The sequence below is a fragment of the Chiloscyllium plagiosum genome, unplaced genomic scaffold, assembly GCF_037043375.1.
Source record: "Chiloscyllium plagiosum isolate Xiang-an unplaced genomic scaffold, Cpla_swu_hap1 HiC_scaffold_8, whole genome shotgun sequence".
Classification (NCBI taxonomy): domain Eukaryota; kingdom Metazoa; phylum Chordata; class Chondrichthyes; order Orectolobiformes; family Hemiscylliidae; genus Chiloscyllium; species Chiloscyllium plagiosum.
Genome location: NW_028270146.1, coordinates 74,746,443 through 74,761,862, shown reverse-complemented (window position 1 = coordinate 74,761,862; position 15,420 = coordinate 74,746,443). Strand labels below are relative to the sequence as shown.

The 15,420-nt window shown below is 39.5% G+C and overlaps 1 protein-coding gene across 6 annotated transcripts in view; it reads right to left on the bottom strand.

Annotated features, from left to right (window-relative positions):
- LOC122553719 (fibrous sheath-interacting protein 1) overlaps positions 1-15,420 on the bottom strand; it is a 400,816-nt gene that overhangs the window by 346,280 nt on the left and 39,116 nt on the right. For all 6 annotated transcript variants that reach the window (XR_015757930.1, XM_087990007.1, XM_043697966.2 and 3 more), the window contains 2 exons: positions 8,856-9,010; positions 8,523-8,624 (listed from right to left, as the gene is read on the bottom strand). Coding sequence is in view for 5 of the 6 variants with exons in the window: in XM_087990007.1 (XP_087846133.1) it covers positions 8,523-8,624; positions 8,856-9,010 (257 nt within the window). In the remaining variant the exon portion in view is untranslated. The remainder of the gene's footprint in view (positions 1-8,522; positions 8,625-8,855; positions 9,011-15,420) is intronic.

Here is a 15,420-nt window from a genome sequence, read left to right as displayed (position 1 = left end):
GAATGCTACCTCATCTTGTTAAATAGCTCTACATAATGAATTCTTTTCCACCTTGTTAACCCATTACTCTTGCCTGCAGCACCCATTGTTAAGAGTAAGTTCTTATCTGATTTGAGTCATGCTCAACTGAACCTTTTCTTTCAAAAAGCGCCGAACTTAACTCTTCCCCTGCCTGCTCATACCCTATACACATCTTCATTCCCTCCTTTTATCATTTCATGATAACCACCTGGATGGCATTACCAGCTTTCATAAGACTCTGACAGCCAATATTTAAGCCAGTTATTGACACACAGCATAAAATGATTTTAACAACAAAATTACAAGTCCATTACATTAATCAGATTTTGAAGAATCTTCTCATGTGGAAACAAAATTCACCAGTAGAGTTATTAAATCCACAGCCCTTAGTGACCCTTAATGACGAGACTTTCATCCTTCTGGAGATGCTTCAGATGGAGGATACCAGCGCATCTGAGTGTGCAGTGCAGCAGCAGGCTAGGTGAATGAAGCATTCTTTGCTGATACTTCTCCCGCTCTGCTGTTAAATGTAACAAAGCCAACTGGCCATTTCGATGTTAGTTTGATCAGTGAACCTTCATATCCCTTAAATGATCGAAAGACAAGGGTAAAGCTCATGTGGTTTAATGTCCATAGGAAGGCCACTGACAAAAAGCATACAGATCTCCTCTTCGCTTGTTAGTTTCTTCACTTTTTGTGCTCATGACTGGGGAGCTGATTGAATCCGTTGGATCAGGTTGTGGAGGGTGGGCAGTGGTCCGAAGGCATGCTTTACTTGTGAATGGAGAAACTCTTGACACCATGTTAGCTGCTGAAAGTATTTTTGCATTTCCTCTCTCAAAACTACTATTTGAAACTGATATTACAGTGATACTGGAAGTTTTTTTTTTAAACAGTGAGCTACACTATTGTTACACCTAAACAAACAATATACTTAGATTATACACTTTTTAAAAACTGAGTAGTTGTGACATACTGCCATTTCTCAGTGCGAATACAACTTGTTGTACAATTCAGCCCTTTCCTCTTGATCCCCAAACTAAAATCAGTACAGGCAGTACCTATTAAATACCAGTTATTGGTTCCTTATCCCAACTGCTTCTCTTTGACCCAAAACTCATAGCGTATCCATTACCAAGACGATGTTCAACTTCACGATATTACTTCCTTGCACCTCCACCACGATCAAAATCTTTCAAATGATTCTTTAAAATTTCTCCGCCCACATTTTCAACCGGTTATCCTATATCCTTCCATGACTCCTTGTTCTCTAATAAATGAAGAAACAACGATTGGATTTCATAAATAAATCACTTTATGAAATTGATTCATATATGTTGTTAGTTTTAGCCAATCTGATGATTCTATACTATGACCTTGCAGATTGGAATTTGGTCTCTTGTGTATCCTCTTTTCTTTCCAATTCTGACACTCAAGAATCTCACAGCTTTAAAAGCTTTGGAAATAGAACCAATCTGACTCAAGATTGGAATACAGACAGACTTTAACCTTACACCTTTAATGCATTGTCTGAGCTGATATGTCACCATTTTTTATAAAACCTTAAATTATCTCAGGAATGTGACTTGGAAGTTGTTCTGAGATTTGCATACTAATGAATTGATACCTTCATCCCGTTCTAAAAGATGAAAGACTTAACACCAATCTAGGTATGTTCAATAAACCATATTAATTGCATGACACTGTAATCTTTTGCTATAAATTCTGTGTCTTATGTTCCTGTCCCACTAGTTATCTGATGAAGGAGCAGTGCTCCAAAAGCTAGTACAGAGGAACCTCAATTATCCGAAGGACATGTGCGGGCAATATTTCGCTCAGTTAATCAAATTCCGGAGAATCAAATACCAGATAACAGTTTAGCTGAGCAGCGGAACCTTGCGATCTTGCTGGATAATCTAATATTCAGATAATCAAATGCCGGGTAATCAAGGTTCCTCTGTACTTCCAAATATACCTGTTGGACCATAACCTGGTTTTGTGTGATTTTTACCTTTAAAAGACTCACTTAAATGTTTATTTTTAGTCATGTGTTCAATCATATCTCCCACCTGTCTCTCTCGTATTCAATGTCCCACATAGCATTATGGGCAATTCTCTACAATTTTAAAAGTTTTAAGTATTGCTGTTGATAAAATTGTTATTAACACAATAAACAAAAAGTAAACTGAAGACATCTGTTCAAATGAAGCCAGTTAAATGAGCTGGATTTGTGAGTCCAGTGGAAAAGCTAAGACATAAGTCAGGGGCACCATGCATCATCTATGACGATGGTTTACGCCATAATTGTCAAATATGTATTAACAATCACTTGACATAGTTGTCTCTGTTGTAAACCATCAAGCTAAAAAGGTGCATGATTCATTGGCTTGTTTTCTCTGAATCCTCTTCTTGGCCAGGTTAGCTTTTCATTTCTGCTCACCTCTTCCAGTGCTTTTCCAGACAATCAGCCTCCAGAGGTCACAGCTGACAGTGATAGCCTCCCAGCTGTCAGCATCAATGTACATCATCTTCCTATCTCACTTGTAGATGTCCTAATAGTAGATATATTGTTAGCGTGGCAGCAAGTGTATGCTGATGGAATTAGCATGCTCCAGGACTTCTGAGATGGTGACCTTGTCATGCAAATGGATGGTCAGAATATGGGACAGCAATGGTGAAAACTCTTGGGGAAATATGCTGCTCATGTCTCACCACTGTTGGGTTGATTATAGGCTTTGTAGACTCGCAGTTTGGTGACTGAGGTCAAGTTATTGTTATTCCATTGCTCTTAATCAACTGGGACATAATAGCTCCATAACATCTGTACTGATTTCATATTGCTGATGATTGTGGAGCCTAGAGATGTCAACTCCAACAATTCAATGCTGTAAAGCAACTCTTGGATAAGGACTTGGTGCTGCTTGTCTTGGATCTCACACTGGCAAGGCTGAACAGTTGTCAGCACTGGTATGGAAATAGACAACCTCTGTCACCAACATGAAGGTATATGATGAAATAAAAAGAATAGAAAATCATTATTGCCTGTTCCAACATGTCATAACCTTACTCATCACATTATCATATTGAGTAACTTTGGTAGTTAGACAATTTTCTTTAACTAAGAACTTTCTCCGTTCACATCTTCAAATTCCTTGGTGAAACAGGTGGGAAGTCATAATAAAGTGCTTTTCTTTGTTGAATGTATTTCCTTTGCAGCTGCTAGACTAAAGACCATTTCACTTATCGATCTTCCACCTTTGATATGACACTGATATGCTGAACCACGTATTCACCCTGCATCTGCAGTCTGACAAGTGCAACACAAAAATATTTTCCCGATGAAGCTTAGCACAGAGATGTTTTGATGGTTTTCTCGATCATGACGGTTATCTTCATTCCTGTACAGGATCGCAAGAGGCATTTCTTGGAGCATTGACCCCTCCAGCAAAGACCAAGAGGTTTGTGAGATGCTGCAGGACTGCTGTTTTCCCATGCTTTTTGAGCTTAAGCACAGTAGAATCAGTAGAATCTGGAACTTTGCTTATGGCAAGTGAGACAACAGCTTAGCTAAGCTTCTCTACTGTGGGTTCAATGTCTAGCTCTACCAAACAGGTAGGCCTTCTATGGTGTCTAGACCTTCCTAAGTGACTATGATTTCGCTAGAGTATAACGGTGTTCCACCCATCTCTGTTTATTAAGGTCATGTGATAGCTTAAATGAAAACCAAGACATGGGACATTATCTTTGTTAATACAGTAGATCCATTCCTTTTGATAACTTCATACATGACCCTGACAATCCATGTGCTGAAGCAGCAACATTAAGAGATAGACCATCTCGTAGTCTGTTGAACTTTACGTCTGTTACGATCAATCAGCAGACCCAAAATAGTTAAGCTTCCAGATTGCTCCCATTCTTTACTCAACTGGCCCTTTAATTGGTTGAAACAAGCACCTTTACAAAGGATTCTTTTGCTTCTGGATGTCTTTCTCCTAGACCAAATGAATTCATGGCTTGAAAAAAAGCCAATTTAAACAGACTTCCTTGATCATCTAAACATGAGAAGAAATAAAAACACAGCATGCATATACACAGATTAGGAATAATAAGCAAATTCAAATAAGTTTAAAAAAAACGATACACCACTCAGTCTCTGACTTTTTCATGAGGAACAGAATGTTGCAACTATCACACTGGATGATACGAATAGCAATGACATTGATAGTTCAACAGTCAAATTTAATATTGGCTTTGCAGGTTTATCTTATTTCCATTTTACTGATAGCTGGCTGGTGACACTCACTAAGAGTGTGTTTTTACCCTTTATTTACATACAGTGCAGGGAGTTTTGTCAAAGCCTCCCCGAGAGCTTCAGTGGGTAAGGGAGGACTCCCTCCTGGAATCTACTCAACCTTCACTGGTTCTTTCCCTGAGGTCATTCAATTGCCTGGAATAAAATTCTTACAAGCAGTCCATTAAAGGTTTAGCACATTTATTTAAACATTTATTACAGTGTCTCAGTTACAGAGGAACAAGACACCAAGCCCTAGTCTAAGTAGAGGTTCTAAAACCTCAGGAGAGGTAATGGTACCAGCACTTACCAACCTCATGCTCTCTCAGACTACTCTGAAATGGCACTCACAATCTTTAGTATTTATATAGTTTTTTGCCCACTAAACATGTCAATCAAACTCATGCTGATGAACATGATGTTCTCCCCACATTCCTGCTGTGCTTGTGATGAACTTGTTAGTCTTTTGATCACATTACTAGAATAGCGATGAAGAAACTGCCCTTGTACTGACTCGGGTGATGACATTAAGTGTTGATATCCTGTAAAATTACTCATTACTTCATGTCCTTGTTTAAACCTGATTACTGACTGTTTTTATGTCTTAAAACCATTCCTCATTGTTTTCCACCTCACAATCTTCAAACCCCTATTGTCTTTTCTCGTAGGTACTTGAAGTGATCTGTCAAAGGCATTTGTTCCTCCTTACTGACTAATTAAGTTTCATAGCTGCCTACATTTGTTCATGTACAGAGCTGGACTTTCTGCTTTTCCCAGCAAAGTTATCTTACTCAATACTTTTTCCTTATGCTTTATTTCTAACATTCTTTGGGTTCTTTAATTTTATGCTTTCCCTTTGTGTCCTTAGTTTAACAGTTGTTCTGAAAGTTCACAGTCGACTACAGCACACAGGAACATGTCACTATACACTCAGGCCAGGGGTAAGTCAGTTTTTAAACCCCATTATTTAAATATCTCTGAAAGGGTACCATACAAACATTTCTGCAGAAGACAGCTTCCTGCTGAGGTGGCAAGGTGTGGGGGCATCCTCTTGTAATCTTTCTTTTGAGTCTTGCTGTTTGAAGTTTCCTTGAATCTGTTCATGTTGCTTCCATGGGTCCACACAAAATTGTTCCGGACAATCACTGAATTTATATCTTCGTTCATATCTACCTTGTCAATACTCTTTCTCTTCCAAACTCCAGGGGTTACAAGTTCAATCTGACTAACATTTCTCATTAGACAACCCATCCACTCTAACTTGTCTTTTATGAACCGCTTCCAACCCAGAGGCATCCTTAGTTAAATAAGGAAACAATATTGTACACAATATTCCAATTGTGGTCTCACTTATGTCCTATTTAAATGAAACGAAGCATCCGTAATTTTGTATTCTATTCCACTAGCAATAAAGAATAACATTTTATTCAATTTTCTAATGCCTTCCTGTTGACAGTAGTGAGTTCCTTATTGCCAAGCCTTCACCTTGTTCAGGCCCTTCATCTGCCTTTGCTGGGTGAGCATGTCATGTGATCTACGCTCAGTAAGCAAGTTCCACATCAATCACAGCTGTCTTGTGCTCATTATTGGCCAGTTTTTTTCACCATTGCAGGCACTTAGTCTTAACATTCCAGCTTGCCCACAAAAAATTGGTATCTTCTTTCTTTTAGTCTGTTTCATTTGTTTGCCTGTTGTGATGGATTCTGTCACTTGCTGGCAAGATATTTTAAATTCTGAGCACCCTTTAAAGCAAACGGAATGTAATGGATCAGCACTTTACTTACCAACTTGAGGTGAACAACTACTGTCCAATAGGTCAAGATGCTCCCTCCTATCATCGGAGAAAGTGCACAGCACCAGTTCTCTATACCAATTGATTTGAGTTTATGACTCCTGGCTGCTGCTTCCCCTCTTGTATTAAAGCTCGGCAGTGAACTTGCATCATCATCTCCAGGGTACAAACCTGAGCAAACTTTACACAGCTGCGAGTACAGTACAATTCTTTATAGAATTATAGGTTGCCAAAGATCAGCCTCCACTTCTCAGGTTTGCAAAGTGAGGTCAAAGGACTGCATAGCCATACGTTTGGAACCAGCTTAGATACAAGAGTTGCCAGCCGAAAAAAGTAAAATCAGTGTTTAGTTTCACATCTTATTATTCCAAACTATGATATTAGCAGATCAAATAATTTAGCAAACAAATTATTGAAAATAGGTTTAAAAATTGATCCTTATAGTTATGCAAAACTGGAGTGCAGACTATTGAAAGTAGCAACTTCTGGATTGTGTCAAGTTGAGGATTGCTTATGGCGATTTTGTGTGTTGAAAAACTGTGTTACTCAAAATACAATGCAGTAGTTTTGCAGTTACAGCAGACAAAAATTATATTGGACAGTCATCTTTCTGTCTGTTTGAATCTGGATCCAGATAAAAATATAGTTTAGGTGAGATCTGTTGGGAGAATCCAGATTACCTCTACTCCTCAAAAGGACCTTTTTTTGCTCCTGTTTGTTAATTGCTTTGTGTGCAAACAACCTTTATCAAAAACTAAATGAATGGATTTCACTGAAACTTAGCACATAGATAAGTGATATAATGAGGATCTAATTTGTTTCTGATGAAGACATGAATTTGGATTCAGGCCCTGGAAATTTTTAAAAGGATCATTTAACATTGGTAAATAGAGAGAATCGTTTTTTCAAAAAGCATGGTATTGGTTAATTTTAATGTCATTAATTGTTTTGAAAAGTTGTCGGTATCTCAGCTGCTGTGATATCAAAATGTGAGCAGAGTTTCAAAGCAGGCTGCTGATATGGATTGGTCTGAAGCCTCCTCAGTGAGCAGTAAGTCGGCAGATTAGTGTTGGCTGGAGGTATTTTAACTTAGTAGTGCATAGTATATGAGTGAGAGAGTACAATATAAAATAGCCAAATAGCAAGATAGGTGCATCCTCCAACCTTACAATGTTGCTGACATAACCCAGTGCAGTAGTTTAGCATTACTGTTCTGTCACAAGATGGGATGATTATATCATCTTCCAGCTGATCTCCTAATTCATGATCTTCAGTGCTGCATATGAGAGACAATGGGTTCCTAAAAAAACTTCTCTTTTGCCTGCAAGATCCTGAATTAGCTTGCAGTTACACTCAGCCAAAATGTAACTTCCCTTTAAAAAGGTGCAGGTTGCCTTTTAGATAGCATTAGGGAGGTCCAAATTTCAGCACCCCTCTTAAGCAAACCACCAAAAGAGGTACTGGTGATTGATAACCCCAGCTGAAAATGCGTTGCTGGAAAAGCGCAGCAGGTCAGGCAGCATCCAAGGAGCAGGAGAATCGACGTTTCGGGCATGAGCCCTTCTTCAGGAATGAGGAGAGTGTGCCAAGCAGGCTAACATAAAAGGTAGGGAGGAGGGACGGAGGAGGGGCATTGGAAATGCGATAGGTGGAAGGAGGTTAAGGTGAAGGGGATAGCCCCAACCCTCGAACTCAGCACCACCTTCCTAACCTGCAATCTTCTTCCTGACCTCTCCGCCCCCACCCCACTCTGGCCTATCACCCTCACCTTAATCTCCTTCCACCTATGCATTTTCAATGCCCCTCCCCCAGGTCCCTCCTCCCTACCTTTTATCTTAGCTTGCTTGGCACACTCTCCTCATTCCTGAAGAAGGGCTCATGCCCTTAACATCGATTCTCCTGCTCCTTGGATGCTGCCTGACCTGCTGCGCTTTTCCAGCAACACATTTTCAGCTCTGATCTCCAGCATCTGCAGTCCTCACTTTCTCCTAGATTGATAACCCCACCAAAGGAACATGATGCCAATTATGTGCCAATTCTGAGCCCACTTTTTTTTTAATCCCAGAGACTAGATTCATGAGTCTATCTATACTCAGTTGATTTCAGCAGCAGTACGTGAGCTATGATGAGCCCAAACACCCATGAACTGAAGTAATGAAAGTTGGTATGTTTCCACCCTGGTTGCTGTCAAAAAAACTGGTATGTGGGAAGTGTTCAGTGAAGACGGCACCGGGCTTGACTATGATGCCCTCCAATGGTTACAAATCCATCTAAAAATCATTCAATGTTAGGATGTAGAGAATGATTATTACACTTGGTATCAGAAAGCAACCTTGAATTATTTTACACATAGCAATCAAGATTAACTTTGCTATAAAAGGAATGCAGAGCTATAATGTGTGAAACAACTGATCTTACTTCACTAATTGATGAATCAGCTTCAACATCCATCAGTAGTTCTGCTAATCTTTTTTTCTCATCATCAGTCAGTAGCACTGGATTCTTTGCTTCTTTTGCCAACTACAAAAATGAGTAATTAATTTTTAACAACTAGGGCTGATGATAGAAACACCTACAAACAACTTAAACCTGTTTAAAATTATACCAATAAGTCAAAGATAATTTTTGTGATGAAAATAAAATTGGACACATGCAACAAGCCAACAATTGATCCAATTCCAATATACCTCGAAACAATATGCTACTGTTGTAGTTAACAGGTTGTGGGGAGGTCAAAGTAATTCTACATACCTCAATGTTCTTCTTAACAAAATCTTTAACTTTGATCCTATTTTGGGAGAATGTTTGGTTCCTTTGGTCTTTGTAATGGGCATTTTTAGAGTTTGCATCTGAAGGTAATTTCGTTTCTGAAGTTAATTTAACTCTTTCACTACTGTCTTGGCAATCTAACAAGAAAATAAGCAGAGTGTTGGCATTTGTCAAACAGATTTCTGTCACCTGCTGAGCTGCTTCAACTCAATGCACAGAATAATACACCACATCCTGTTCCAATGCTGATAGATGGGTAAGGGACTTGCCAATAAATTTCAGTTGAATCAGGTTGCTGTAAAGTTCAAGAAAACAAACTACATAGAAATGAAAAATGATTTGCTCTGCAAAAATGTAACTTGAAACAAAATTTCTACAAAATACATTTGCCTCTACATGTACAAATCGAATTCAAAGTTTTCAGAACTGAAGGAGAAACTGAGGTCTGCAGATGCTGGAGATCAGAGCTGAAAATGTGTTGCTGGAACAGCGCAGCAGGTCAGGCAGCATCCAGGGAACAGGAGAATCGACGTTTCGGGCATAAGCCCTTCTTCAGAACTGAAACCAGGTCTTCAGTGCAATGATCATGAAAAATGATTACACGTGAAACCAATTTTTGGGTTTTATATTTGGGTCAGAAATGCCACACAAAGTAGTAAGGAATGTCAGAAAATGGAATTTCTTATTTGTAAAAGATAATAACAACATCACAGAATGTTTTTAATGTAGAACAATGTCACAATGCAGAGAACATATTTTAAAAAAGGTGTCAAAGAAGGAGATATCAAAGATTTGATCCAAGATGTGGCGTTTAAGAAGGTAATTAAAAACACAGTAAATAGAGAAGGTGACACAGCGTGGAAACTTCAGATTGGGGATTTTAGACTGCTGAAAGCAACCAAAAGGAACAAAAGGGGAGGAACTGTAGAGTTTGTAAGGAAAAAGTGGAAAGCTAGAAATGTTTACAAAGTGAGAGTGGTAAGATCATGAAAGGAATTAATCTTAAAAGGCATTGGGAGATCTGAAGCTAAAGACAAATAATAGGGAGCAGAAACCTAGTGATGAATAATAAGATTAATTTAGCTAATTTAGCTTAATGAAGCATAAAAAGAAACAGCATAAAACTGAAAGAAAAATTCAAAATAAGAAACAAAGAACAGACCCTGGAGAATGGAAAAGATACAAAATCAGCAAAGGATAGCAAAACAAAATGTAAGAGCTACTACATGGGAGCATGAAAGGAAATTTGCAACGATACAAAAGAAAAATATTAAAATATTGCAATTATTCTAGGTAAAGGATAATCTTCAGAGCAATGTTGGACTATAGCTGTCATGGAGATGCAGCAGGATCTGTTAACTGCTAATCATAGATATCTGATTAACAGAACGGGCAGGTAGACTCTGATTAATCAGGATAATGCCATGAGGAAAGCAGCAGCGATTGGTGGTCTCCGAAACCCTTTCTCATTGAAAACAGTGTAATGTACAAACTAACACCTTTCTCTACCTAGGATAGGGTCACATGTGCGAATACATGTAGTTTCTAGCACACACAAATGAAATCCATGGCTCATCACAAATCAGTTTAGAGTGTAAATCTTAGCACAGTCCGGATTACTTCGTAACTGTTATTGTTCCGATAGCAAAATCACATCTAGCACTGGACACTATGTTATAGGTTTTGCAAGCACAGCTGGTTGAGTATGGTGAGCAAACTATCCACTGTAGACAGTCAAAGGGCAACTCCTGCTGCACATACATGCTAACCATGGCCCGACCTCTTCTCAAGCAATGCAAATTAACATTTTCTTTCAAAGATGGATTTTTTACATCGCAGCCCTGATGAGAGTAAGAAAAAAGCTTTAACTCCATGTTTCTTTTTAAGAATTGTTTCAGTTGTAAACCATCAGTTGCACACAACTTACTAGTCAAAGAATTAGGACCACTTATTGGGTTAATCTGAGAAAAAAATAGGATCTGTCCAGGAGAAACAGAATTAGCACTCAAATTTTATTTTTTAAACCACTATTAAAAGAAGAATTTCTAATTCTGCAAACTAACAAAACAAAATTTTAAGTTCAAAGTATCCACTGTTTTCAGTTTGAAAAGGTACTTTTATAAGTTTACAACTTAATTATAAGATTTTTAAATTTTGAAAGCAGCAGTTAGTGATGACTTCGGTAAACAATAAGGGAAGGGGGGAAAAGAAGGGTTTAATCAGTGCTCTAGTGCCATCTGTTGTTAAGGATAATAATACATGTCTTTGAGACAGACGATTCGAGATATTATTTGGCAATGAAGAAATGTGTTATACTGTGTGTGTGTGTATATATATATTATATATATATACACACACAGTATAACACATTTCTTCATTGCCAAATAATATCTCGAATCGTCTGTCTCAAAGACATGTTGTATTATTATCCTTAACAACAGATGGCACTAGAGCACTGATTAAACCCTTCTTTTCCCCCCTTCCCTTATTGTTTACTGAAGTAAATAAAATCACAGGGTAAACCTGCTGGAAAACAAAAAGGAGTTCTTGAATTTTATTCACATTTGCTCATAAAATGTGGATATTGCTGGCAGTTATCTTATTATTCCATGTTACTGGCATTGAACTGACTTCTTGAATTACTACAGAGTTAATGATAGTTTCTACAATGATATTAAGTGGAAACTTCCTGGACTTTGACCTAATAGTAATAACAAAGGAACAGCATATATACTGTTGCCACTGTGACAGTGGAAACAGGCATTTAAGGTAGCAGATAGAAATATCGGTCAAGCAGGTTGTTTTGTCTTTGATTGCATTGAGCTTCTTGAATATTGTTGGATTGGACTCTCCCAGGCAAGTGCAAGGTATTCGATAACACTCCTGACTTGTTACTTGTAGTTAGTGGACAGGCTTTGAGGAGTTAGGAAAAGTGAAAACATACCCAGCCTCCAACCTGCCCTTGTAGCCACATTATTTCTTTAGCTGTTCGGTTAAGTTCCTGGTCAATATTAACCTGCAGGATGTTCTGGCAGTTTTACAGATACAAGACAGAATAAGCCAAATAACAGACAAATGAAAATGAGAAATAGACATGGCAAGATTAGGATACCTTGGATGACAGGTGAAATTGTGAGACTAAGTAAGAGGAAAAAAGATGCGTACATAAGGTCTAAGCGATTGAAGGAAGATGAAGCTTTGGAAGAATATCGGGAATGTAGGACCAATCTGAAATGAGGAATTAAGATGGCTGAAAGAGGTCATGAGATATCCTTAATAAGCAGAGCTAAGGAAAACCCCAAAGCCTTTTATTCATATATAAGGAGCAAGAGGGTAACTAGGGAGAGGGTTGACCCACTCAAGGACAAAGGAGGAAAGATATGCATGGAGTCAGAGAAAATGGGTGAGATTCTTAATGAGTACTTTGCATCGGTATTCACCAAGGAGAGGGACACGGCGGATGTTGAGGTTAGGGATAGACCTTTGATTAATCCAGGTCAAGTCAGCATAAGGGAGGGAGGAAGTATTGTGTATTCTAAAAGGCATTAAGGTGGACAAGTCCCCAGGTCAGGATGGGATCTATCCCAGGTTACTGAGGGAAGCGAGAGAGGAAATAGCTAGAGATTTAACAGATAACTTTACAGCATCCTTGAGCATGGGGGAGGTCCCAGAGGACTGGAGGATTGCTAATGTTGTCTCTTCGTTTAAGGGAAGCAGGATTAATCCAGGTAATTACAGACCTGTGAGCCTGACATCAGTGGCAGGGACCATTGTGGTGCTGGAAAAGCACAGGTCAGGCAGCATCCGAGGAGCAGGAAAATCGACGTCTCGGACAAAACCCTAAGATGAAGATCTTTTGCCCAAAATGTCGATTTTTCTGCTCCTTGGATGCTGCCCGACCTTCTGTGCTTTTCCAGCACTATACTTTTGACTCTGATCTCCAGCATCTGCAGTCCTCACTTTCGCCCTCAGTGGTATATACCCATTTGGAAGAAATGGGCTTATCAGTGATAGGCAGCATGGTTTTGTGCAGAGAAGGTCATGTCTTACAAACCTAAAAGAATTCTTTGAAGAGGTGCCAAAGTTGATTGATGAGGGAAGGGATGTAGATGTCATACATGTGGACTTTAGTAAGGCATTTGATAAGGTTCCTCATGGTAGGCTGATGAAGAATGTGAAGTCGCACGAGGTCCAGGGTGTTCTAACTAAATGGATAAAGAACTGGTTGGGCAACAGGAGACAGAGAATAGTAAAGGAAGGGAGCTGCTCTGTGACATCACTAGCTCAGCAGGGGGATGCGAACGTGAGGTGTAGTTCCAGCGCACAGGAGGATGGGAGTATAGAGGGCATGAACAGGATTTCACAGTCACAGGAACGTCCTGCCAGACAGCAAGCTGGTTTGAAGTGTGTCTACTTCAACACCAGAAGTATCCAAAATAAGGTAGGTGAGCTTGCAGCATGGATAGGTACCTAGGATTTCAATGTTGTGGCCATTTCGGAGACATGGATAGAGCAGGGTCAGGAATGGATGTTGCCGTTTCCAGAGATTAGATCTTTCATTAAGAAGAGGGAAGGTGGTAAAAGAGGGAGAGGTGTGGCCTTATTAGTCAAAGACAGTATAACGATAGCTGAAAGAACTTTTGCTGAGGACTCACTACTGAGGTGGTATGTGCAGAGGTTAGAAACAGGAGAGGAGAGGTCACATTGCTGGGAGTTTTTTTTAATAGGTCTCCACAGAGTTCCAGGGATGTAGAGGAGAGGATCGGCAAAACGATTCTGGGTAGGAGTGAAAGGAACAAGGTGGTCATTATGAGGGACTTTAACTTTGCCAACATTGACTGAAAATGCTATAACTCTAGTACATTGGATGGATCTGTTTTGTCAAATATGTGCAGGAGGGTTTCCTGACACGTGTGGATCTGGTGCTTGGTAATGAACCAGGACAGGTGTTTGATTTATTGGTAGGTGAACGCTTTGGAGAGACTGACCATAATTTGGTTACTTTTAGTTTAGCGATGGAAAGGGATAGATACATGCCACAGGTCAAGAGTTATCATTGGGCAAGGGCAATTATAATGCTATTAAGCAAGACATAGGATGCATAGAACGGGGAAGCAAAATGTAGGGGGTGGGGACAACCGAAATATGGAGCTGGTTTAAGGAACAGATATTGCGTGTCCTTGCTAGGTATGTCTCTGTCAGACAGGGAGGAAGTTATAAGGTAAGGGAACCGTGGTTTACTACAGAAATTGCATCTCTTGTTAAGCGGAAGAAGAAGGCTTATGTAATGTTGAGGCGAGATGATTCAGACGAGGCGATGGAGAGTTACAGATTAGCTAGGAAGGATTTAAAGAGAAAGTTAAGAAGAGCAAGGAGAGGACATGAGTAGTCTTTAGCAGGTAGAATAAAGGGGAACCCTAAAATTTTCTAAAAGGATGACTAGGGTAGGAACAGGGCCAGTCAAAGACAAAAGTGGGAAATTGTGTGTGTACCCTGACGGGATCGAAGAGGTGCTAAACGAATATTTCTCATCTGTTTTACTCAGGAAAAAGAGAATATTATCGAGGAGAAGAATTAGATATGGGATATTAGACTAGAAAGGATCGAGGTTAGTAAGGAAGAGGTGTTATTAATTCTAGGAGGAGTGAAAGTAGACAAGTCCCCTGGGACTTATCAGATGATTCTCTGGGAAGCTGGGGAGATGTTGGAGCCTTTGACCTTGATCTTTGAGTCATCATTGTCTAGAGGTTGAGTACCAGAGGACAGGAGGATTCTAAATGTTGTGCCCTTGTTCAAGAAGGGCTGTAGAGATGACACAGGTAATTATAGACCAGAGAGCCTTACATCTGTTGCAGGAAGTTTTGGAAAGGATTATAAGAAATAGAATTTATAATCATCTAACAAGCAACAATTTGACTCGAGATAGTCAACATGGTTTAATCAAGGGCAGGTCACGTCTCACAAACCTCACTGAATTTTTTGAGAAGATGACCAAGCATGTAGATGAAGGTAGGGCAGTTGATGTGGTGTACATTGACTTCAGTAAAGCCTTTGATAAGGTTCCATGTGGTAGGTTGTTGGAGAAAATGCAGAGGCATGGGATTGAGGGTGATTTAGCAGTTTGGATTAGAAACTGGCTTTCTGTAAGAAGTGGTGGTTGATGGAAAATATTCAGCCTGGAGTCCGGTTACTAGCGGTGTGCCACAAGGATCTGTTTTGGGACCATTTATAAATGACTTGGATGCACACATAGCTGGATGGGTTAGTAAGTTTGCAAATGACACTAAAGTCGGTGGAGTAGTGAACAATGTGGAAGAATATTGCAGGTTGCAGGGGGACTTGGATAAACAGCAGAATTGGACTGAGAGGTGGCAAATGGAGTTCAATGCAGATAAATGTGAGGTGATTCACTTTGGGAAGATTAACTGGAAGGCAGAATACTGGGTGGATGGAAAGATTCTTGGTAGTGTGGATGTGCAGAGGGATCTTGGGAGCCATTTTCATAGGTCCCTGCAAGTTGCCACCATGATTAATAGCGTTGTTAAGA